Here is a 24,330-nt window from a genome sequence, read left to right as displayed (position 1 = left end):
ACTGACCCCCGCCTGGGAAGAGGTGCAGGCCTGTGGGCCCCCAGGCTTGGGCAAAAGAGACCCTTGTCCTTCTCCCAGCCGCCGGCGCCCCGCGCCTTGTACCACACTTGAGCCCTCTGCTTGGGTTCCCAGCTTGGGGGGCGGCGCACCTCGTGGCTGATTTCTTGCTTTCTTGCAGGAATGGGGTCTCGCCAATTTGGGGTACACTGCGGACGCAGGCATGCCTGGGACCCAGCAGCCAGGGTGGTGCACTGGGCAGCTGGGGGGCAGCTGCGGGACGAAGGGGCCCCTCCCGGCCACTCTTCTAGGAGCAGCTCTGGACATGGCGGCCTTGCCCGGCAGAGTGGCAGGGAAGGGCAGAGATCTCCCCGCGTGCGGGGCAGCCCAGGTGACCAGGCCTGGGGACCAGGCGCCTCTGCAGTGGACAGCGTGGAGACACTGGCTCGTTTGAGCCTCTGGTGAACCCAGTGACAAAATCAAGTTCGGAACCTCGACAGCACCCAGGGCTTCCAGCCCAGGTCCCCCATTTGGCTGGGTGGTCCCGACGGGGAAGGTGACTGCTGTCCCCTCACTGCACGGTCATCCCCAAGGGTGCTGTATGCGCAAAGGGCATCCAGCCCTTCTGGAACCTTCCAGGAGACCCTGGAGGTCAGGTAGGGTCCTGCTGCACTGCCCTCCCCCAGGCTTCACCTTTCCTCCAGACCCACATGGTCTCCGGGGCAGACCCGGCCTGGGGGGCAGTGAGGCAGAGGGACAGCCATGGCAGGGTAGGAACAACAAGCAGGAGGCTCTGGCGGCCTCAGGGTGACCCTGAGGCTCAGCCCATCATCAGGGCGGGTGACGGGCAGGCAGTGGAGGGTGGGGCGTGCCAGTTGTTTCAGGAGGCACCTCGGGGAGGGCCCCAGGGCAGGCAGGGGTCCAGGCCCATGGGGGTGCCAAGTGGGGTTGGCTCACCTCGCAGTGGACAGAGCCCAGGGTGGGCCCCTGGGGGTGGCCAGTAGCAGGCACAGCCTCAGTTTCCCCGGGGCCTTGGCTTGGATGGACTCCTAGGCGTGCAGCGTCCAGCAGGTCTGCAGGGCAGGGGCTCGGCCCCTCGCCCACTGAGGCGGCCCCCAGGGACCTCCGCCCAGGACTGCAGCTGGGGGGACGGCACACCTCGCAGCCAGGTGTCTGTGACCCCAGGGGAGGAGCAGCTACACTCTGGGCAGGGGCAGGACCGTGCCAGCCCCTGCCCCAACTTTGGGGAGCGAGAGAGCCTGTAGCCAGCCCTGGGGTGCCACTCCCGCCCGCAGCTGCCCTGCCCCACTCTCTGGGCCCCTCTAGCACCTGCCTGGACCCAGAATCAGGCAGAGGATCGGATCCCAAGCCCTTGGGCAGTGCGGGTGGCTGAGCCTCCTAGGGGGGCACGCGGTGAGGACCTGCTATGCGGCTGGGGGGCAGAGGTAGGGTGAGTGGTTCCTGGGACCCGTGGGCAGCTGCAGGCAGGGAGAGCCTGGGCTCTGGGCAGAACTGGGCAGCATCTAGGGATCCCAGGCCGCTGTCGCCCGCCCCCACTGCCCCAGGCCCAGGAGATCCCTCCTGGGCGCACGAGAAGGCTTGGAGCTGTTGATTCTCATCTGGAGGCTCCTCGCATGATGCTGTGGGGGGGCCATGCTCCCCAGTCTGCCCCGTGGGTTCTCCACTCCCACGTGGCCTCCCTAAGCTCAGCGGGGGATGGGGGTTTGGAGGGGTGGGGGGGCTCAAGTCAGGTGGCCCTCTCCCCGCTTCCCTCCCTCCCGCCCCCATGGAGATGCCTGACCCCAGTCCACGCAGGACGGGTTCCGCTGCCATCGTGTGTCACGTCCTCGTGGCTGGTTCTGCAGTGGCATGCCTGCCACATGCCTGTGCCGGGTCCCGGGGCGTATTTCAGTGAGGGCGCCCCCTTCCCACGCGCTCACCAGCTCCTCGCGGGTCTGGCTGCGCCCTCCTAGGTCCCCCGTTGTGGGACTCGCCAGAAAGACAACACGGAGAGAATGTGAAGTGAACAACTTTATTCAGGAAAGTCCCTGACACGGACCCAGCTGAGAAGGGCCCCGGGACGAGGGAAAAGCAAGGGGCTCTCACAGCTCCAGGTCACCCGCGACAGCAACTCGCACGTCCAGTCCAAGCTCTGGTCGGAGAGGGCCCGGCGGGGGTAGCACCTTTATTCTGGGGTCCGAAGGGACACGGGCCGGGGTCACTCCTCCGAGCTGCCGCCAAGGGCGCAAGTCGGGCGGCGGCGGCCCGGCCCATGGAAGGCGCCGTGGCGTGTCAGCTCTCCCGGTAGCAGCCGGGCTGGGTGGGCTGCGGAAGGCCCCTCGCATCCGCCTGGCCGCCGGCCTCCGCGCTACCCCAGCGCCACCTTTCTGGACACGGTCTGGTAGAGGACGCCGCGCAGCAGCGCCGGGTAGCTGGGCACGCGAAACAGGTGCCGCTCGCCGAAGGCCACGTCGTACTCGGCCGCCTTGCCGGTGACCAGGACGCGGACGTGCGGCTCGTTCACCTGCGGGCCGACCACCACCACAAAGAGTTCGATGCCCGCGCGCTGTGCCTCCTGCACCGCCTTCTCGATGGCCGCGGGCGTGGCGCCCTGCGAGTTGCCGTCGGAGAAGAGCAGCACCCTCCGCTTGGCCGCGCCCGCCGACGCCTCGCGGTAGAAGCGGGTGACGTAGCGCAGGGCGTCCGTGACGTCGGTGGCGTCGTTGAGGAAGTCCAGCGAGTCCACCGCGGCGGCCAGCACCGTGTAGTTCTGCAGGAACTGCAGGGCCGCGCGCTCCGGCCGCTGCTGCCCGAGGCCGCTGTACTGCACCACGGCCACGCGCACGTCGTGGGCCGGGTCGGCCCTGCCCGCCGTCAGGAAGCGCTCAGCCAGCCGCTTGGCGAAGCGCTTGGTGGTATCGAAGTTGTGGCTGCCCACGCTGGCGGAGCCGTCCAGCAGGATGGTGATGTCCGCCGGGGAAGTGAAGGTGACTGCGGCGGGAGCGGGCGTCAGCGGCCGATCCGGGTCCTCCGGGGCCACGCCCCGCGGGCGACTCCCACCCCCGCCCAGGCCCCCATCCCCCGCTCCGTCCTGCCCCGAGGGCACCCCCCCACCCCGCCCAGCGCCTCGGGGGCCGATACTCACTCGGGCAGGTGTAGTCGGGACATTTCTTGTCTGTAAGGGAAACCCCGGGCAGCGTGAGCGGCCACGCGCGAGCCACGCCGCCGCCCACCCCCACCCACCCCCACCCGGGCAGAGCCGCCCCGGTCCTGCTCCGCGCATTGGGGAGGGCCGCCCGGCCGTACCTATGCAGATCTGCGCCGTGACGTTCTTGAGGAAGGCGTCCTCCAGCAACTCCGCGTAGTTCTCCTTCACCAGCGAGATGCCCGGGCGGCCCGCGGCCGACAGCCCTTGGCACGAGATGACGTTGAGCTGGTCCGAGCCCGCCGCGAAGCCGAACACGTCCTTGATGCCCACGGAGAACACCTGCGGGGGCCGAGCTCGCACCCAGCGCTCCGGCTCCGGGCCGGGGTCGCCCCCCGCCCCCCGGCCCTCCCCCCACCTGGATGTCGGAGCCGCAGAGCACGTTGAGGGGCGTGCTGTCCCTCTGGGTGTCCGAGCGGCCGTCGGTGATGACCAGCGCGATCCGGTCGTTGGAACTGGGTGGCAGCAGCCGGTCGCGGGTGTATTGCAGGGCCTCGCCCGTGAACGTGCCCCCCGCCATCCAGCGCAGCTTCTTCACGGCTCTGCACGGCCAAGGGCCAGTGAGGAGCACGGTGCAGTGCGGTGCGGGGGCGGGGCCGGGAAGGGCGGGGCCGGGGAGGGCCGGGAAAGGCGGGGCCGGGGAGGGCATGAGGGGACGCTCACTCCTTCAGCTCCTGAGCGTTCCTGATGTTGGGGTCCCTGAGGCCCACGTGCTCCTGCATCTGGCTGTGGCTGTACTGCACCACGCCCGCGTGCGACTGCCCGGGCTCGAACTGCGGCCGGGACACGGAGGCCGCGGTCAGGGCGCCCCCAGGTCCCGCGACAAACGCCACGCGCAAGAGCAGGGTTCCCGGTGGTTGGACAGGGGCTGCGCGAGGGGCCGAGGCCCCAGGCCAGGGGCGGGCAGAGGCCCGGAGACCCGGCGGCTGTTCCGGAGCCTTCTCAGAGGCTGCGCAGTCTGGGTGCCCAGGGCACCTCTGAGCTGACGCCCAGCACCCCAGAAGACCAGTCATGGGCTAGAACGGCGGTGCCCCCACCAACGGCTCCCCGCCCCACCAAGGGGCCCCCTGCCCTGGCACGAAGCAGGGCAGCAGCAGCAGCTGTGCGGGAAGAGTGGGGGCTCCCACATGGAATTGGGGCTCTTCAGCCCTGCCGGGTGGTCAGGGCCACCTCCCTCTTTTGGGTGGCCCCTGACCTCCAACCCGCCAGTCGGCTTGCTCGCGCGCCCGGGCACCACTTCCCAGCAGCTTCCCAGCCATGGGCTTTCCTTCCTGCGTCCACATGTGCTGCAGGGCTCTGAGCTGCCGGTGGGTGTGGCCTGAGCACTCCCCACCCCAGCCCACCACGGCCGCGGACTGCCTGGGCCTGGCCTAGGGGCCACACGCCCACCCCCGGCTCCCGCCTTCACCTTGACCAGCTCGTCCCTGCTCAGGCGGTCGATGACCTTGATGATGAAGTCCTTGGCGATCTCAAAGTTCTGCAGGCCGATGCTCTCGGAGCTGTCCAGCACGAACAGGATGTCCACGGGGCCACACTTGCACTCTGCATGGGGTGGGTTGTCAGCCTCAGGACTGCATGCCCACCACCCAGGGACCCCCGGTGGAGCTGCAGCTGCCCTCGCCTGCCCCTGCCCAGCCTCCTCACGTCCCAGGTCCAGGGGAGCCTGCCCTGCCTTCTCCAGGTCCTTCTCCGCAGGCCAGATCTGGGGCCCAGGCCGGACCACGGGCAGGACAAGCTCAGGGTTCCCTGGTCTTGCCTGGGTGCTGGTGGTTCACAGTGGGGGGAAAAGGCCAGTGGAGGATGGCCCAGCACACCAGGTGCAGGGAGGGGAAGGGGGAGGGAAGAGGGAGGGAGGAGGGCAGGTTAGCTGCCCGGGAAGGCCCAGGTGTGTGAGGGCCACAGGAACTGACCTCTGCCACCAGCGGCGGCCATTCATTCCACTTAAAAGACAACATACATGCCTCTATTGATTAAAAAGTGAAACTCACCGCAGCAAGCTGAGAAAGGAAGGGAGAAAGGGAGTTACACGGCTGCCCCTGGCCCCATCCTGACGCTGGGGTGCCCTGGGGGCTGGGGGGCGGCCCCATGGCCGAGGTAGGGGCTGCCTGAGTGGTGGGCGCTTGCCCAGTTCCAGGCTTGGTCACACCTGTTCAAGTGGGGGGCACCCGGCTGGCCCCCTCCACCTGCCCCCCTGCCCAGCCCTGAGGCTGCAGGGACCGCCTGCGAGCAGAGGATGGGCGCTGGGCAGGGCAGCTCTTCCTCCCAAGACCAGTCCAGAGGGGCGCAAGGTACTCACAGCACATCTTCATGATGATGTCCAAAATCTCACACTCCTGGTAAAGGAAGAGGGGTGCCCTGAGCTCCCACGGAGACCCCCAGGCCTGGGGCTGAAGGGGAGCAGGTGGGCCAGAGCCCCAGGGGTGTGCAGGTGAAGCCCCACCCCTCTGCAGGTCTCAGGGCTTTAGCAGGCTCCTGGGCCTGGGATCCCGAATGGCTCCGACAGCCACTTACATCTGGTCCCGGGGGTCCTGTGCGTCCTGGGGGTCCCTGCCAGAGAACAGAGTGAGCAGGCTTTGAGGGCGAGGGCCCCCTGCACCCCTTCCCACACCGCTGGCTGAGGGCGCTGTGCACCCGGCACCCACAGGGAGGCTGGCGTGCAGAACCTGCGGCCACGGCCCAGGGGCAGCAGGCTCCCCTGAGACCTGCGGCCCTCCAGAGTTGGGCAACGGCTCTGCTCCGGCTGCCCCTTCCCTGGGACCCCTCCCCAAATTCCTGCCCACTCCCCCTCCCGGTCCTATCTCCGGGGCCATCTCTGCACCCCGTCCTTCTGGCAGCCTCAGATTGGGGTGTGGCCCCCTCGAGCGGACTCACCTGGGGGCCTTCGGGGCCCTGGTACCCTTTGGCTCCTTTGGGGCCACGCGGGGAGACAGCGGTGTTCTGGGGGAGAGTGGGGAGGGGTAGGTGGGCACAGTGCCAGAGCCCACAGGCTGCACATCCCAGCCCGGAGCCCTCACCACCCCCAGCCACAGGCCCCGCCTTCAGGCTTTCAGCACGTGCATCCTGGGGACAGGCTGCCTCCCCCACAGTCAGGGCAGGGGCTCCCCGGGAGTTGGGCTGCAGGTAACTCTCTGCATGGCCAGATCTGGGGTCCCCAACCCTCACTCACATCTTCTCCGGGGTCCCCAGCATCGCCCTCGTCCCCTTTGAGGCCAGGGTAGCCTTTCGTGCCCTGGAAATGATGAGAACCCCACGTTAGATGGGCAAGTGGCGCCCACAGGCAGCGTGTGGCGTGGACTGGGGGTCACTGCCGGGGTGTGGGCAGAAGCTCCCTGACCCTGAGGGGATGGACAGGCGTGGGCGCCTGCGTCCCCGACAGCCTGCTTGAGCTCTGCGTGTGGGGATGGGCGGCTGGCGGCTGCGGGCGTATCTGGGGTGCCTCAGTGGGCACAGACCTCCGACAAAAGGCACCCGGCGTACCCGAGGGCACTGAGCCCCTGGGGACACCGGGATGTGGCTGTGGGCCTCCTGCAATCCCCCCGCTCAGAGCAGCCCTGTCCCACCAGCCCAGGAAGCCCTGGGACCCCAGCCCTGTCCCAACCTCTCCTGTGGTAAAGGGCCAGTTTGGCCAGGGGCTCCTCTTGGCACAATAGCTGCCAGATGTGTGGGTCGAGGGGCCCCCGGGGCCAGGGAAAGCTCACACAGTTTTGCTGGTTCCTGCCTCAGGGGGTCACGTGGCCTTGGTCATTGCAGGGGCACCTCAGTGACAGGCCTGGGTCTTCACAAGCACACGTGCGGCCTGATGACGTGTGCACATGTGTGCATGTGAGTGTGTGTTTTCTGTGGGGTGTGTGCGTGAATGTGGCATGTGCATATATATGTGCACGTGTGTATCTGTGTACACACGTGCACAAAGGAGCATGTAGTGACGTGTGCACGTGTATATGTGCGTGCATATCCATGCGCGCTTGCGTGTGCATTATGCACAGGTTTGTGTGTGTACACATTGCGTGCCGTTGTGTGCACACCTATGTATGTGTGTGTTTGTGGGTGTGCACATAGCTGGACAGAGCGGGGCTAGGGTATACTCACGTTTATCCCAGGTGGGCCCCTGCTGCCTGGGTACCCCTGTATGGAGAAGGCGGGATGGTCACCCCAGGTTTTAAGGGGGACCCTGGGCTGGGGGGAACCCACAGAGGCGTGGGGCCGGCGCCACAAGCACTTACGGGGAAGCCAGGGAAGCCCTCGGTGCCATTTCCAGGGGGGCCATCTTCACCCTGTGGAGAGAGCTGTCGCTGTGCAATGCCAGGGTGGGTGCAGGAGGAGCATGCTCCAGGCCTGCCACCCGCACACCGCAGGGCAGGGGACTTCCCGACAGTGCAGAGAACACGCCAGCACGCGGACCCCACACAGCGGCGCGTGGCCTGCCCACCTCCCAAGTTGGCTGCTGATCCCGCCTCGCCCCCCCCCGGCTCTGTCCTTCCTCTATCCCCCCCCTTAGGCTCAGGCCAATTCCCCCGCACCCTGCCAGGAGCACATGCAGGGCTGGCAATGGGGCCCGGTCTGTATGCCAGACACCTGGGCCCTCTAAGCCCACCTGCCAGGTCTCCCCAGGCCCCCAGTGCCCGTGGGCTCACTGGGCCACGGGCCCCCCACCAGCACCCCCTCCAGGATGTGGCCAAGCCTGCCCACCCATTCAGGCTGCCATGAAATGGAACTTGCCCCCCAACCCCGACCCCAGCCCCATGCCCTGCCCTCTTCTTCCTCCACACTGCAGCTGCCCGGCGTGCCACCCTCTGGGCATCTTCTACTGCCAAGGTGCGCTCTCCTGACTGCCCGGGACAGGCCATGGGGCACGGCCATGGCCACTCACCCTCTCTCCCATCAGCCCAGGGTCGCCGGGGGGCCCTGCAGGTCCGGGGCTGCCTCTGGGACCCTAAGGGGAGAGGGCAGTGGGCACTCCGTGTGAGCGAGTGGGCTGTGCAGCTCTGGAGGTGGAGCCCCTCTTAGAAAAGTAAAGGGGGAGTTGGGTAAAGTGACAAGTTTTCACATCAACATGGTAAAGACTTTAAAAGATTTAAACAAATGATATGCAGAACAGGACTCCCTGGGCCAGGGATGGAGTGTAGGGACAGCGGTGGGTGGGGCCCTTGCTGTGGGCGGGGCCCTTGCTGTGGGCGGGGCCCGGAGGGCCGTGGGCAGGCTGTGGGCGGGGCATGGAGGGACAGGCTGTGGGCCGGGTGGGTTGGCAGCGCCTTTAGGGACCCCAGGTGCCTGGCTGGGGCACTGCCGCCTTCAGCCCCTGCAACTTGAGGCCACGATGGGCAGTGGGGGCGGGGCAGCTGCTCTGCCCTGTTGGGGACTCAGAGGCCCCAAAGCCCAGCAAAGGGAGCTGGAAGAACAAAGGGTGCCCGAGCGTGATGCTGTAAGCGCCCATCCAGAGGGCTCTGCAAAACCGTGAAGGTTTTAGGAAAATGCTTCTAACGGGTGAATAGGAAACAGGTGAAGCCAAATTTGTAAAGCATGATATGTAAAAGGGAAAAAACAGAAATTGGAAATAAATCCAAATGTTCATGCTGGTTGTCTCTGGGAGGTGGAACTTCAGGAGATTTTAATTAAGAAAAATGCTTTCCACTTTCCAGACTCTCTAAGCCGCCGTGTGCCATGAGACGTGGCCAAGCGTGCATGTGTGATGTAACAAGGAGGCTTCTGGGGGGGGAGGGGTGGAGTGGGGAGGGGGCCTCGGAGGCGCAGGGGCCGGGCGCCTCCTGGGGGGACGGGGGGGACACTTACCTCGGTTCCCGGAGGACCTTCGTCACCCCGGTATCCTTTAGGTCCGATGGGGCCAGACTCGCCCTGCAAGGACACAGTCCATCAGTGGCCAGCCCGTCCCCTTCTGCCAGGCCCCGGCCCCAGAAAGTGGAAGTGTTGGGGTCAAGGCCGCTCAGCTGTCCACGTGCCCGGAGGTCCATCACTACATGGCACCCAGCCCTCTGACTCCGGCCCTCTGAGTCACGTCCAGGGGCCTCTGCGGCCTCAGTGAGTGCCAGTGCAAACCACCCAAATGCCTTTGGCGCAGGGGCTGCGGGTGCCATGGCTCCCTGACACCTCAGCCTCCAGGACTGGGCCTGCCCCTGTGGGAGGCACAACTTCCCCTGCAGCCCAGACATGGTAGGGACCCTGTCCCCACATGCTCATCTACAGCTTCTCTCTCTCTTTCTCTACAGTGAATGTTAGTTGCTTTGAACGTTGGAAACCAAAATCAAACAGGGTCCTTAGAAGGCCCAGCCAGGCACTGTCGGCCGGAGCTGGGCAGAGCTCCTTCCTTGGGGCGGTGGGCAGTACCCCACAGTGATTCCCGGAGACACTCATGGACAAGGGGCTTTAGAATATGCCAGAGATGCACTTTCACCAGAAGAGAAAGACAACCTGCACAATCCATGTCCAATGATAGCTGGCACAGAAAATCCAACCTAGAGCCCACCTCATTTCTAACGCAAATTCCAATCAAATCAAAGATCTAAGTGTAAAGTACAATAAAATGGGTATTTCCACAATGCTGTAAAGGAGCAGGATATTTTAAACATAGGATTCCATAACAAGGTCACAGGCAAATTTTAAAATATCTGCAAAGTGGGAAGAGCTTCAGCACACCAGCACATGAGCCCGAATGGGGATCCAATGGAGAAAGGGCACCCGTGGGGGGGGCACTGACGGCCGGGCACGCTGGGGGGGCACTGACGGCCGGGCACGCTGAGGGGGGGCACTGATGGCCGGGCACGCTGGGGGGGCACTGACGGCCGGGCACGCTGGGGGGGGGGCACTGATGGCCGGGCACGCTGGGGGGGGGCACTGACGGCCGGGCACGCTGGGGGGGGCACTGATGGCCGGGCATGCTGGGGGGGGGCACTGACGGCCGGGCACGCTGGGGGGGGGCACTGACGGCTGGGCATGCTGGGGGGGGGCACTGACGGCCGGGCACGCTGGGGGGGGGCACTGACGGCCGGGCACCCGTGGGGCGGGGGGCACTGACGGCCGGGCACGCTGGACAAGCACAGAGTGGGCGAAGCAGACGGGACTCAGCTTTCCCTGGAACAGCAGACACATGCTTGTGAAGTTTGACAATATCTAGCGTGGTTGAACAAGGGTGGTACAGCCACTGTTTTACACTCTTGGAAGGAATGTAGGCTGTGGCTATTTTTCTTTTTATAGAATTACTTGAAAAATAACACCCACTCACACATGCCATTTGGCCATGAAATTCTGCTGCTAAGAATTTATCCTCTGGACTTAGGCTTGCAAGTATTTGGAGATACATGGTAGACAGACAGACAGGTGACAGACGGGGGTGGGATGCACGGAGAGAGTTACCAGGTAAGTAGACTGACAGATGACAGATGGACACACAGAAAGAGGGTAAGAGTTGGATAAGTAAGAAGACATAGACGATGAGACAGACAGAGAGATGAAGGGTGGATGAAGAGAAGGAAGTGAGGGATGCATGGATGCACAGATGAATGGATGGATGGGCAGACGACACATGGACGGGCAGATATGGAGATGATAGGTGATGGATGGAGGGATGAATAGATGGTGATGGGTGGACAGATGGGCTGAGAGACAGACGGGCAGACATAGACATGCACCGCGGCAGTTTTCTGTCTAGCAGGGTCTGGGCGAGCACTTTGGCTGCTGCACAACAGACGGTCGTGGAGCCAAGGAGAGCACGAGCTGAGCTGGGTCTGAGAGCCTGAGATGCACCATCCCCAAGGCGGGTCGCGGCACACTTCTGTTTGTGTGGCCAGCACACTGCACTCACACTGCCTCTCTCACACACAGCCCTCTTCTAGGAGGACTCAAGAAACTGAACATCGAAGCCTTTGGTGGGGGAGTGGGCAAGGAAAGACTCTTTCTCCCTTTGGTGATGTTACTTTTAACCACGTGAATGTATTTCTTTTATTTGGGACAAACAAAAACATGGGGGAATAACTTTTCATAGAAGTCTTTTGTCTGCATGTCTAAAGCCCATCTAAGCCTTAAAGCTGGACATTCTACCCTTCACTGCAAGATGGAAAACCAGAAAGAGCCACAGCCTGCCCCCGTCAGACAGGCTGACCCACACCCAAGCCCACCGCGGCCGCTGCAGGGCCCTCACACACAGTGCATGGGGGGACAGCACTCCTCAGACAGGCCGGTCTCAGAGCTCTTATTGAAGTTAGATGCAAAGAAAGTTTTCCCCGAGCTCTTCGCTGCGTCTCAAGACAGACTCACATTTACCTCATAAATAATCTCTGCCCTCCCCTTTTCACCCTCATCCTGGAATGGACCGAAAAAAAATTCTCAAAACATCTCTGCCACTTTGTAGCTGCTGCTTCTTTCTTATTATTTCAAAATTCCAATTCATAATTCCTCTCCATAAGAAGAGCCACCAAAAGCCTCCAAGTCACCGGCAGGTGCCATGAGAAATTATACCGGCCTTGCCCTCCATGCAGGCCCTCAGAAGCCCCCTGGCCAAGGCTGGATTCTGTGCCTGCAGCTCTCTGCCCCCTCCAGCTTTTGTGCCTGCAGCTCCCTTCCCCCAGCCTCTGTGCCTGCAGTGCCCTGGCCCCCACTGAAATCCCAGCTTATTTCACCACAGATGCTTTCAGCTGTCCACTTTGCACCTGGCCAGGCTGCTCCCTTCTCTCACCTGGACTCCTCAGTACCGAGGTTCAGCTCAAAGGCTACCAGCTCACGATCTGCCCTGAACCCTCCCACATGACATCCCCTCTATATGATGAAGCCACTCACACCTGTGCAGAAAGCGTAAGCTGAAGGGATATGGGTCTCAAAAGGATGACTGGCTGGCCCCACAGCCTAGGAGGGAGGGTCTTACTGGGAGCAGATTTACACTGTCTGACAAGCAAGTGCCCAGGCAAGGACACGCCCACCAGAGCCTGGGCTGCAGTGGACACTTGTACCCCAGATTAAGGAAGAAGTGGTGGGCAGGCAGCTGCAGTTAGGGGACCACCAAGCAGAAGAGCACACAGTGTGCTCAGGGTGGGGCACAGAGAACCCTGGGGGCCGGAGGAGGTCGGTCCAAGGAGAACACTGACAGGGGGTGGGCTGTCCTGACACATGCCAGGGGCCCCGGTGCAGGCCCAGAGCCCACTGGCGTGGGCAGGGGTCCTGGCATACCGTTCTTGCCCACACCGGGAGACTCCGCAGACCTTGCCGCTGGGCCTCTGCGTGCCCCCCAGGATGCGGCATTCACCTGCCCCCCCAAAAGAGCCTTCCTTGTATCACCACTGGCACTGGGGTGGCCAGCAGTGCGATGGCCCATCCTGGCAGCCAAAGTGGCATCGGTCCCCTGCTCCCCTCACAGGGCCATGTCATGAGGCCAGGGGGGGCTCAGCCAAGATAGTGACTGCCCAAGAGCTGGCCGGCAGCCCTGAGACCAGGGTAGGGCACAAAAGCCTGTCTTCCCTCAGCACTGTCAAGGAGACACACAGCCACCCCAAGCCCAAAGGACGGGACTAGCAGGGAGCTGTGGTCAGGGTTTCCTTGTGGAGATTCCAGAGTCATAAAGTGGATGCTGGCTGAACGCCCCAGGAGAAGGTCTCCCAGCAACGAGGGGCAGGAAAACAGCACAGATTGACTCAGACATAAGTTTCTCTGGAAGGATCTCTCACATGAGCTGGAGAGGAAGAGTCCATCTAAGGCCAAAGAGCCGAGCCAAGCAACTACCCTGGACGCCGGGGTTCAAGAGGTTGGCGAAGGCAGAACTTTGGCCTCCAGGCCCAGCTCGGGCAAAGACACTGCATCTCTGGGGGTGTTTCAGAGGCTCCAGGGCCCCCCTAAGCAGCCCTCATCCTGCTGGGGCATAGGTCTCCAGGAGGGGTAAGCCCACGTCTGCACCCACAGCCTGCAGCCCACCCACCCCATGGGTAGATGGGGGCTGTGGACCTGGTGGCCCTCCAGCCTTTACTCCTGCCCCCACACTGTGCCCTTCACACTCCTCCACCAGCTGCGGACCCCTTCTCAAGGCCAGGGCTCTCACGGAGGTGCCATGTGGGGGGGCACTGCCCTTCATCTCTGTGTCCAGGCAGCCTCCTGAGGGGCTGGGGTCCTGTGGGCGAGCAGCCGAGCACCTGCGCAGCAGGGGCAGGCCCCGCCCTCAGCAGACCGTGCCCAGCCTGCCCTTGCCGCCTCCTGCCACTGTTCCTGCCGCAGACACCCTTCGGTGCCCCCTGCACTGGGGACAGGGCACACGCTGCACACTGCACCCATGCAGTGCCTCGAGCAGCTCCGCAGACTTGGCAGGCAAGAAGGCAGTCCCCAGCCCAGCCCAGCCCCTGGCGGCTGGCTTCTTACCGGGTCTCCAGGGATGCCAGCAGGACCTTCCCTGCCCTGGTCGCCTTGGGGCCCAGCTTCTCCCTGGGGGGGAAAAGCCTGTGAGTGCAGCCTCAGGGCTGCAGGGCTGGGGCCAGCCATGGACACTGACCGTGTGCTCGAGGTCCTGTGGGACTCTTGTCCTCTCCCTGCCAAGCTGTACCGCACATGTGATGGTGGAAGGGACTCGTCCCTCATTCAGAGGCCAGCGGTCAGCAGCAGCCATGTCAGATCCCTGGGCTGCTGTCCGCCTCGCCCCCTTCCTGGGCTCCACACCACTCACTTCTACACCCACCCAGCCCTCTGCAGAGCCCTGGGGCTCAGGGCTGGTCTTTGCACCCCTGGGGCCCTGCCTGCCCTGGACAAAGCTCCATTTCCTGACCTCAGGCTGGGGTCGGGAGACCAAACCCCATCACCTGACCTGGAGGTGCCTCCCTGGCACGCCCACAAGGCATGTGGGTTTGGGAGCCTCTGGGGATTTAGGAACAGGGGATCAGAAAGCTCCTCCTTCTCCGTCTGAGGCTGGGTCCCCGGGAAGCTGCCTTGGCCGGCTGGATGTGACACCACCTGGGACAGTGGGTGCAGGGGGAGGGAGTGTCCAGCCTGGTGGACGCCCCCCGGCAGCACCCCACCGGCACGTCCTGTTCTCGGGGCGTTGCCTGCAGCGGGCAGTCGGGTCCGGCAGGGGTTCTGGCTCTGCATCTCAGGCTTCATGACTCAGCCAGCAGACTGAGAAATTCCTTCCTCCTTCCTCCCAGCCCGCAGCCAGGGCCTCAGCCTCCAAGCAGAGGGGGCAGGGCAGGGGTCTCCTGCCCTCCCTGCCTCTGACAAGCCACAGGGCGTGTCCGGCTGCCCACGGCTGGGCCCAGCAAACCCTTCCAGTGAGTCACAGGGTTGGCGAAGGCCCTCTCTGGCAGTGTCCGTGGGGACAGGCTGCCGGCGCCAGCTCCGCGAGGCGGGGACCCAGCAAACGGGTGCCCTGCCCCGTTCGCGTCTCTGCGCAAGGTTTTAAATGCCACCCCCTCAGCCAACCGCTCTGATCTTCCCACTTGCATTTGAAATTTAACGAAGGAAAATGATTCTAAAGAACAACTCAAGCTTTGTCTACGTTAAAAATAAAAAAAGAGTCTCCAGAGTGGCTGGGGGGATTGCAGATCTTTAGGAGTGCCCAAATATCCGCGTGGGGGGTGGCTGGTGAAATAAACCACGTGTCCCTCACTGTGCGCCTGGCCATGGCTCCGTGTGGGCTGGAAGGGAGCGCATGCCCTCTGAGCACCGTGCAGACTGACAGAGCCGCGGGGGGCCTGGGCGAGGCCAGCTCCGCTCTCCTGCTCCTGGGTCACTGGCGGCAGCAGGCAGAGCACCAGCCCCAGGCCCCCGGGACGGCCAACACCACGGGGTCTGGGCGTGGGGCTCCGCACGGGGTGGCTGCGGCGCTGGCCACCTGGGAGCGGCAGGGTTGGCGGAGGGTGGGGAGGACGCAGGGCTTGGGGGCCCCCTCTCTGAGCAGCCTCCTGGGGTCAGTGTTAGAAGCCATGACTCACCGGGTCGCCTCTTGGGCCCCGCACACCGGGGGTTCCCCGCGGTCCTCTTTCTCCAGGGCCACCCTGAGAGGGGAGAAGCCACAGGTCAGTGACATTCCCGGCTGTGGTCTGGGGACCGGGACCACCCCCTTGTCCCAGCAGGACACCCCAGCACGGGCTGCCTCAGCGACTCCAGGCCCAGGAGAACCCCCGCAGCGACCCGCCTCTGGGCCCAGGGTCACAGCTGCTGCAGGGGCACAGGGAGGCCTCCCCGTACCCACCCCGGGGTGAACGCAGCCTGGGCAGGTGCGTCTCGGGACATCGTGGGAGCCGCCCACCACAGGCGCTCCTGGGGTCCGTGCCAGGGACCCAAGTCCGGTAACAGCAGTCAGAAGGCGCCAGCGGCCCCACCCGGGCTGACTCACCTTCTCTCCGGGGGCGCCGTCGGGTCCCGGGATTCCCTGGGATGGGGGGGCGGACAAGCATTAGAGCTACGTGTGCGCGCGGGCAGCGGCCGCGGTTGCGGCAGGAGACGGGCGGGGCCCGCTTACCTCGTCCCCGACTTCTCCCTTCTCTCCAGGAGGACCGGGCTCTCCGGGCTCGCCCTGAGGGCGGAACAGGTGCGGTCAGAGCGAAATCGAGTAACGGAGGGCGTGGCCGGGCAGGGCGGGGCAGCGGACGCTGTGCGGTGGTAGGAGGCGGGGTGTGCGGGGAATGCGGGGTGCGGGGTGCGGGCCGCGGTGGGGGAGGGCGGGACCGTTCACGAGTCCGCTTGGGTCCAATCAAGAGCGCGCGCAGCGGCCGGGGAGGCCCAGGTCTCTCACCTCGTCGCCGGGAGGCCCCGTGCTGCCCTGCCTCCCGGGCTCCCCGTCAGCTCCAGGCTGGCCCTGGAAAGCATCGTGGGGGTCATGCAGGGCTCTGCCGCACCTGGGGGTCCCCTGGGGGAAGCCTGAAGCAGAGGCCGCGTCCCGGGCTTGTCCTGGGGGGCTGTGCTGCCACCCAAACTCCAGGCACCCTGCCCACGCAACCTGCACCTCCGGCTGCCGCCACTTACACTGTGGCTCTGTTTTTTTGGGTCAGACTCTGGGAAAGAAACTGAGCACCGGGTAGGTACCCGGAGCCCACCGGGGAGCCCCTGCTGCCCAAACAGGGGAGGCTTCAGCTGTGGGGCTGGGGAGACCCTCCCTTGGAGACAGCGGCCAGGGGGACAGGTGTTCTCTCCTGACCTCTTGCCCTCGGCTTCCCCTCCTCGGCTTCGCCCCCTGCCCAGACCAGGGCAGCTAGGACCTCACGCCTGCTCTTTAGGGTGCTGGAAAGTTTCTAATCTCAGTGGGCAGTAGGGTCTCCTGCCCATGGGGCTCAAGTCACCCACCTTTTCTCCTTTCAGTCCAAACGGGCCAGGATCGCCCTTCGGCCCAGGAAGGCCTTGAATGCCCTAGAAAAAAAGCCAGCCCCAGACACTGTGAGTTAGCAGGAGCCGGCCCCACACAAACACTGCATCTGACACACACTAGAAGTCGAGGCTGGAGGCAGAAACAGCACCCATTAGTGTTGTGGAAACAGCATCTGAGCCAATCATCATTCCTGAAAACTCATGGTTATTTAGTATCGCAAGAGAACAGGCACTCACATCAAATCCAGGGGAGCCCTTGCAGCCTGGCAGGCCTGGGTACCCCATTTCCCCCTGGAAGAAGGAAGGAAAGATAAGACTGTCAAGTGGGCTCCTCCAGCCCTCCCAGGAAAGCCACCATGGTCAGACCTCTGTGCTTAGGTAGCTGGCTTGGGGTCCACTGGGACCTGGAGCTTGGCAGAAAGCATCCACAGAGAACATCACCTGCCCTCTGTGCCATCATAGAGGCTCCTGAGAACGCCCCGTTCTGCTGGAGCAGCCCCTGTGACCTTGCACTTGCCCACCCCGTCCGATTTACCCAGGGCAGTATCTGGCTCTGCTCGCAGTCCCTGTGCTGGCCCGGCCCTCCTGTGGCCAGCGGTTACCTTCACGCCATCCACGCCGTCGATGCCGCGCTTGCCCTTCTCCCCCTGCAGAGCGTGAAAACGAAGGGAAGGCTCAGACGAGGCACGACGGGCCGCCCCGTGGGGTGCAAACAGCAGCCGGCCCACCCACACTCACCTTGTAGCCCTTGGGTCCTCGGGAGCCCTGTGGGGACAGCAGAGGACTGTGAGGGGGGCAGGGCCCACGGCACCGCCACCCTGGGCCTGCCGCGGAGGCCACACAGGGTCCCGCGAGGGCCGCGGGGTTCAAGCCGCCCCAAAGCAGTGGGAGCCGGTGCACTGCTGAGAGCAATGCGGGCCGGGGCGGGGCAGGACGGGCGGGGCGCCGTTCTGGGCGCATCTGGGCCTGTGGCGGGAGCAGCGTCGCCGCTCGGGTGGGGGGCGCTGTCCTGTGTGGGGCTGGAGTGTCCAGAGACAAAGCGTGGGGGAGGGGGCCCACCTCACCTGTCCCTGGTGACGGGGTGCCAGCCAGGCCCCCCACCACTCCGGGCCCTCTAGCTGGGCCAGGAGACGGGCGCTTCGTCCTGCAGGTGAGGAGGCAGCTGGGTTTGGGGCTCAGCCTAGGGTGGGGGGCGCTCTGTGCCAGGCCGGGCCCCCCAGGTAGGAGGCAGTGGAAGTGGCATCTCACTCACCTTCTCCCCACGACTTCCTTTTTCTCCCTAAACACCACAACAAAAGGAGAGAGCAGCAGGGTTAGCAGCTGGGTTGGGTCGGCCGGGGCGGGGGTTCCCGGCAGCTCAGGGAGGGCGCGGGGGGGGGGGGGGGGGGGCGCTGCAGCGGGGGAGGGGCTCACCTTCATCCCCTGGTAGCCGACAGGGCCAAGGTCCCCGGGCTTTCCCTGCAAGGCAAAGGAAGAGACAGTCAGACCCTGAAGGGTGAACGTGCCATGCCAACCCCACCGCCCCCGCCACTCAGGCTGCCCCCGCCTCTACCCCTGCCCACTGCAGAGCCTGAAGTGGGGACGGGACCACCGCGGGCCTGGCCGGCATTGTGGGCACCCAGCGCCCTGGGCTGCCTCTGGGACACACTGCAGCCGGCACGGCCGGCAGAGCAGACCCCATCCTGGACGGGCTGAGGCAGGGGTCTTCCAGGGCATCCAGGAGGGGCCGGGGTAGGGCTGAAGCAGTGTCCTGTGACTTGTTACCTGGGGTGTGAACCCCAGCCTCTGGCCTCCCGAGTGCCAGCAGGGCGGCTCCGCTGGTGGGGGTGTACAAGGAAATGCGGGTGCCAGCGCCACCTGCCAGCCCTCGCCCGGGTCCACGGAGGCCACACCCTCCAGAGCGCAGGGTCACTGAGCCCACACTTAGACCCCAGCCATTGATCGGGTAGCTTCTGCGGCCTGGTTCTCATCTCATAGGAAGCCCCAGGACCCTCCTGCCCCCAGCCCAGCGCCCAGCACTCACGGGATCTCCGGCATCCCCCTTCTCTCCTGGGAGGCCTGGTTTTCCACGTTCTCCCTGGAACACAAAAACAGATCGCAGTGAGGGGCTGCTTGCGGCTGCTGAAAAGCAGAGGCAGGGACTCCTGCTGCCCGTGGCGCGGTTTTCACGGAGTCCACTCTGCTTAGCGGGGCCACGGCTCTGTGCACCTCCCGTCACCTCTAGCCTGTTGTGCAGCCAGGCTGAGCAAGGCCGTGTGTCTGTCCTGGCTCTGGGCCACGGGTGCTTCTCCCCCCCCCACCCCCCGGGGTCTGGCAACTCATTCTCAAGATGGCCCTGGGTGAGCGCCCCGGCTGTGGCCCCCCACTTTCTGCCCACGGTGCCCAGCAGGCCGTTCCCAGGCGCGGACAGGGCAGGGCCGCAGGGACAGCACACGGATGGGCCAGGGCCTCCCCAGGACCCGCAAACCACGCCCACCCCCGCCGCAGGGCCCCTCCCCCACCCCGGGTGGGCCGGGGCCGCACCCACAGCGTCAGGGCGGGGTCAGCGCTTACCTCGTAGCCAGGGTCACCGCGGGGCCCGGGAGGTCCTCTGGCCGGCTGCAAGATGGGGCGCTGTCAGCTCGAGACCCCACGCCCTGGCCCCGCTCCCCGGGCTGCCACCCCCTCACTCACCTGGCACTCGAAGGAGCAGCACTGGGGGGCGTGGGGGACAGAGGCACCAAGTCAGAGGGCTCAGCTGGGCCTAGGGCCCCCCAAGCCGCCCCGGGCTCAGGGACGGCCCACCCGACCCCGTGCGGGGGCGCAGCGGGTGCTGGGGATGCCCGGCACAGGACCCTGTCCCAGGACCCGGCGGGCCACGGCAGGGGCTCTTACCACTTGCTCCACGTTGTTTTTCTGAAAAGAGAAACAGAGACGTTGCAAGCATTTTTACCTACGGTGTGTGCTCTTCCCGCGGCGGGAGGGGTCTTACTATCATGTCTGCAACAGTCTCGATGGTCTGGCTGATGGCTGCCTCCGCGTCGCGGCTCTGTCCCCAGTCGGCGGCCGTGAAGTTGCGTCGGTACGTGTGGTCTGTGGCAATGATGCTCAGCCGGGGTTCCTGGGGGTGGCAGGACCACAGCAATGGGCTGTGCTGGTGGGACCCACCTGGGGCACCTGTGCCTTGAGGACACCCACCTGCCCGGGACGGCCACCTGCCCGGGACAGCCTACCTGTCCAGGGACAGCCCACCTGCCCAGGACAGCCACTTTCCTGGGACAGCCCACCTGCCCAGGATGCCCACCTGGCCAGAATAGCCACCTGCCCAGGGACAGCCCACCTGCCCGGGGACAACCCACCTGCCCGGGATGCCCACCTGCCCAGGACAGCCCACCTGCCCGGGATGGCCACTTTCCTGGGACAGCCCACCTGCCCAGGATGCCCACCTGCTCAGGACAGCCCACCTGGCTGGGATAGCCACCTGCCCGGGGACAGCCCACCTGCCTGGGGACAGCCCACCAGCCCGGGACGGCCATCTACCCAGGGACAGCCCACCTGCATGGGATGCCCACCTGCCCGGGACAGCCACCTGCCCAGGACACCACACTTGCCCTGCCAACCCAGGACATTCATGGAAGGTCTCCAGCCCCCTGGCAGCCTGGCACTCAGCGTGGGCTGTGCCTTGGGCAGCGGCAGGGAGGGTGGACAAAGCCTGGCAAGAGGGCCGGCCTGGTCTGGGCCTGGCGGGGTGGGGCCGGGCTTCCACAGTCCCCAGCCCCTGCCCTGCTGGCCCTGGGAGGCCCCTGTGGCGTCTGGGGGTGCAGGTGGGCTCCTACCAGGTGGTCGGGTGTGATGGCCACAGAGAAGACTTTGATGCCCAGGTGCTTGGCCTCATTGACCGCGTCCTCCAGGCCGCCGCATGGTTCCTTGTAGCCCTCCAGGGGGTGCCCGTCCGTCACCACAATCAGGTACTTGTTCTCCTTCAGGTGGGAGCCCCTGCCATGGCGCGGCCACAGTGAGACCCCCAGCCCCAGCGCCCCTGGGCCGGCCGCTCACGGCCAGGAAGCTCAGGGCACCCCTTGACCGGTCGAGAGCCACAGAGCTGAAGCCCGGGGGGAGGTGGCCGGGGGTGGGGAGCCCAGGGCCCCTACCCGGCTGCATCTGGGGCCCACACTTCCTTTTCTTGGTCCTGGTATAAATTGGGGATGACTTCTTTAAAAAAAAACGGATAAAAAATAAATAATAGGGAACAAAGGTTAAAGTAAATTGAGTAGTGGTCAGTGAGAGGGAGGAGTAAGGCGAAGGCGCGTGAGTTTTTCCTTTTGTATTTCTTTTTCTGGAGAGATGTAAGTGCTTGGGAGAATGCTCGTGGCGATGAACACACACTGCGTGATGATGCTGTGAGCCACTGTGAGTGAGCGTGCACGGAATGTGTGCGTGTGAAGAATGCTTGTACGTCTGTTTGTTGCATACAATTAAAATATTGTTTTAAAAGAAGCACATCAAAAGCGAAAATGAAGTTTTGCGGTCCCGTCTCACCCGACCAGCAGCTCCTCCAGGCCGCGCTTGATGGCGCAGTCGGTGTAGGTGCCTTTGCCGAAGTACTTGACCGCGTCCACGCTGGCCTTGAGCGCGTCGCGGCCGTCGGGCATGCGCGTGAGCCCGCGGATGATCTCCACCTCGTCGCTGTAGTGCAGCGCGCCCGCGTTCCACACCAGGCTGCGGTCACAGCGGTAGTACCTGCGGGCGGGGGCGGTTAGGGAGCCCGTGGCGGGAGGGCCCCACCGCGGTGGGCGGGGCCCCGGAGGGCTCAGCCCGCCCGGTGAGCTGCGGCGCCGCTACATCCTGGGACCTGGCGCGGGTCCCTGTTGGGGCCGCAGGAGGAGGGGTGCAGGGCAGACCCTGCGGAGGGGCTGACGGTGCTGACCACGCAGCCCACGGGAGGGACGGTCAGCCGTGGGGGGACTTTCCGGTCGGGTGTGTGCTTCTGCACCCCAAGCCCTGGCACCGGCAGCCCTGGGGAAAGGGCCGCCCCCACCGCCACGCCTCCTCCCACCCGCCGGTCTGCCCCGGGGGTGAGTGAATGAAAGAGGGGGTGCCCGTGGCACCCCAATCCCAAAGCTGGGCCCAGCCCATGCCCACACTGAGGACGTCTGGTCCTGGCCAGCACGGCCCTCCTACAACCCCAGGCCAGCCTCCCCGCTTGCCCTTCCCCGCAGCCCTCCTCTCTGCCCCCCAGCACTGCCTGTCTCTCCCCGCCCCTTCCGGCTCCTCTTCCCCCCCAGCTCCTGACCCTCTGTCTCTCCTGGCTCCTGTCCCCATGGCCAGTCCATGTACCCCCTGCCCTCCTCCTGGGCCTTTTCTGGGTACACTCCCGTCACCCCCCATCCCCTCCCAGCTATCTGGGCCTGCCTCTGGCCCACCCTGGCCCACCCTGGCCCACCCCTGCCCCCACCCGCCGTCGGGGCCCCAGTGCCAGCGAGCAGCGGCCCGGTCTGGAGGGGAAGCTCTAACGGGCCCCGGGTGGGGGCTGCAGCCAGGCTGGAAAGAGGGCGCCCCTCCAGGCGGAAGGCAGGGCCGCAGTGCCCCCCACCTCTTCCCTGGGGACAGCAGCAGCTCGGTGTGGAGGGACAGCTGTGCCCCTTGTGGTCCCTGCTGACAGGCCACAGCACGGAGAGGGACCCCAGGAGGTGGGGAGCGGGGCGCTGGGTGGAGACAGCCCCAGCCCGCAGGACCCATCGGCTGCCCCCACCTGTCCTTCAGGTTGTCGATGAAGCGCTTGGTGAAGGCCTTGACCTTGTCCACCAGGGCACCGTAGGGCTTCAGCCTCAGGGCCACGCTCTCGGACGTGTCCAGGACGAAGAACAGGTCCACGGGGCAGTCTGCGGCCGGGGAGCAGGCGTTAGGCCGCGGCCCTCCGGCCGTGGGAAATGGGGCTCGAGTTCCCGAGAATCCCACCGGCCCCGGCCCCCGAGACCACTTCTCACTGAGGTGTGCCCTGGGCTGCCGGGCGGGGGGCGGAGGCTCGGCCTGGCCCATGCAGGGCTGGGGCCCCTGCTGCCCCATGTCCCCGGGGGGTGGGCAGGCTGCGGCCCTCCTGGGGACCCACCGGAACAGGGCACTTAGCGGGGCCATTTCACGTCCAGGGCAAGGGCCAGTGGTCCCCCCATGCACCGAGCCCCGGGACGCGGCCCCTCCTCACCTTGGAAGGCGATGGCCCTGGCGGCGGGCACGTCCTGGGCGGCCCCCCAGCAGGCCTGCAGTAGCAGGGGGAGCAGAGCGTGGGACAGCCTCATGTCGCTGGCCGGCCGGTCACCATCCACAGGAGCTGGTCAGGGCGGGCCGGCGAGGACACGGCTGGCTTCTGCCCTCCTGCGTCCGGATCTACAGCTGCGGCGGGGGAGGGTCGGGCGGGCGGGCGGCGGGCAGAGTGAGAGGGCGGGGCCGGGTGGGGCGGGGCCCAGCGCTGCAGGGGCGGGGCCCAGCTGCGAGCCAGTTGGAGGCCCCAGCCCCAGCCCCTGACCCCAGAGGCGGCCGGGAGAGAAGGCCCTGCGCGCTGGGGCAGGTCTGGGCTGAGGGACGACCGAGCTAAGGATTCCACCTTCCCCCAGTTCCTGGCTAGTGCTGGCAGCGCCCTGGAGATCTCACGTGGAGTAAACTAGACTGTCCTGGGATTTCACATGTCCAAAAAAGAATTTAACCCAAAATGAATCTGGTGTTTTTCATTTATTGTATCCCCAACTTTGTTTATTGTAACAACTGCATGTGCCGTTGATTGTCCGTGTTTACGGCCACTGCTAGCCACTTTTTATCGTTTAAATGCTTGAATCTATCACTTTGTCAGGTCTTCCAAGTTATTTTTCATGCAAATATTCCTTCACAGAGTCAAATACGTATTTTAAAAAGATTGTTCCTTTTCGTTATGTAAAAATAAAGTGAACAAAAAAGTTACTTTGGGCATCGGTGATTCTGCAAGCAAATCAGGACCCAACCCTGAGGGAGAGGAGACAGCTCCGGAGAAGTTTCCGTGAGACACTTGTTTAACGTCAGCTCAACCTTTCATAGGTTAAAAACATACAAAAGCTATATTATTGAAACCTTCGAGAAAAAAACTTAAAAACGTAACTCCATCCCCCCACTCCAGAGCTGTTCTGGGGGTTTTTCCGGCATTGCCCCCATGTCACTTTACAGAAAGTACAGACTCCGCTGTCATTTACCCGCCACTCATCTCCCAATCCTGCCAGGGCCCGGGGCTTTGGGGCCTCCGGCTTGGGTTCTCCGGGTACCAGGCGCTGGCACAGGCGGGCCCAGGTCCCGGGCAAGGCCTGGCCCCCAGATCACTTGGCCCCCAAATCCGAGTTGTTCTTTCCACAAAGGGAGGCCGCTCCGAGGAGTGCAGTTTGGGGAGAAGGTGCAGAAATAACGGGTGAAACGCCCACGACACCGAGAGCTCCTCCAGCACCAAGCTGAGCCGTCCCAGTGCCCCAGCCCGGGGCTGAGAGGTGGTGTGCGCTGAGTTGAGTTGCTGAGATCGGGGTGGTTTGTTACACGGCAGGTGAGAACTAGCACATCACCTGTAGACGTGGAGAGGGACGGCCTCGCGGGCCCCTGCCCTCCCCGATACCCCTGCCTCCCCGAGGCCCCTGCCCTCCCCGAGGGCCCTGCCTCCCCGAGGCCCCTGCCCTTCCCGAGGCCCCTGCCTCCCCGAGGGCCCCTGCCTTCCCTACCCCACCGTGGAGCCACCGCCTGGGTCTGCACTGGATCCACAGTGACGCGTGAGTGTGGACGACGAGGCTGCCAGTGCCTGGCGCTGGACCAAGCACCCCGCTGGCCTGGCCCCCTGCAGCCCGGGGACACCTCCACCG

The 24,330-nt window shown here is 64.9% G+C and overlaps 1 protein-coding gene across 1 annotated transcript; it reads right to left on the bottom strand.

Moving 5' to 3' along the window:
* Positions 1-2,015: 2,015 nt before the first annotated feature.
* Positions 2,016-22,860, bottom strand: COL6A1 (collagen type VI alpha 1 chain). Its single transcript, XM_077119243.1, has 35 exons — positions 22,668-22,860; positions 22,218-22,347; positions 21,005-21,205; positions 20,302-20,461; positions 19,458-19,586; positions 19,361-19,381; positions 19,160-19,180; positions 19,040-19,084; positions 18,510-18,563; positions 17,900-17,944; positions 17,739-17,765; positions 17,225-17,251; positions 17,089-17,133; positions 16,724-16,777; positions 16,466-16,528; positions 15,918-15,980; positions 15,645-15,698; positions 15,519-15,554; positions 15,115-15,177; positions 13,553-13,615; positions 8,993-9,055; positions 8,073-8,135; positions 7,426-7,476; positions 7,292-7,327; positions 6,369-6,431; positions 6,074-6,139; positions 5,714-5,749; positions 5,499-5,535; positions 5,191-5,199; positions 4,611-4,744; positions 3,866-3,975; positions 3,561-3,744; positions 3,304-3,484; positions 3,143-3,172; positions 2,016-2,988 (listed from the first exon to the last, which is right to left on the bottom strand). The coding sequence occupies exons 1-35, from the start codon at positions 22,759-22,761 to the stop codon at positions 2,366-2,368; spliced, it is 3,081 nt and encodes a 1,026-aa protein (XP_076975358.1). The 5' UTR covers positions 22,762-22,860; the 3' UTR covers positions 2,016-2,365.
* Positions 22,861-24,330: the final 1,470 nt, after the last annotated feature.

Source organism: Tamandua tetradactyla, chromosome 10 (genome assembly GCF_023851605.1).
Source record: "Tamandua tetradactyla isolate mTamTet1 chromosome 10, mTamTet1.pri, whole genome shotgun sequence".
Lineage (NCBI taxonomy): Eukaryota > Metazoa > Chordata > Mammalia > Pilosa > Myrmecophagidae > Tamandua > Tamandua tetradactyla.
Note: the sequence above shows the minus strand (reverse complement) of the source record. Positions and strands in the feature narration are given on the sequence as shown.

Excerpts from the sequence above, each read along its gene's own strand:
- COL6A1 (XM_077119243.1), bottom strand. The coding sequence starts at position 22,761 with ATGAGGCTGTCCCACGCTCTGCTCCCCCTGCTACTGCAGGCCTGCTGG. Across the intron at positions 7,477-8,072 it reads CTGGGCTGATGGGAGAGAGG|GGTGAAGATGGCCCCCCTGG; the intron begins GTGAGTGGCCAT and ends CTCTCTCCACAG. Across the intron at positions 6,140-6,368 it reads CTGGGGACCCCGGAGAAGAT|AACACCGCTGTCTCCCCGCG; the intron begins GTGAGTGAGGGT and ends ACTCTCCCCCAG.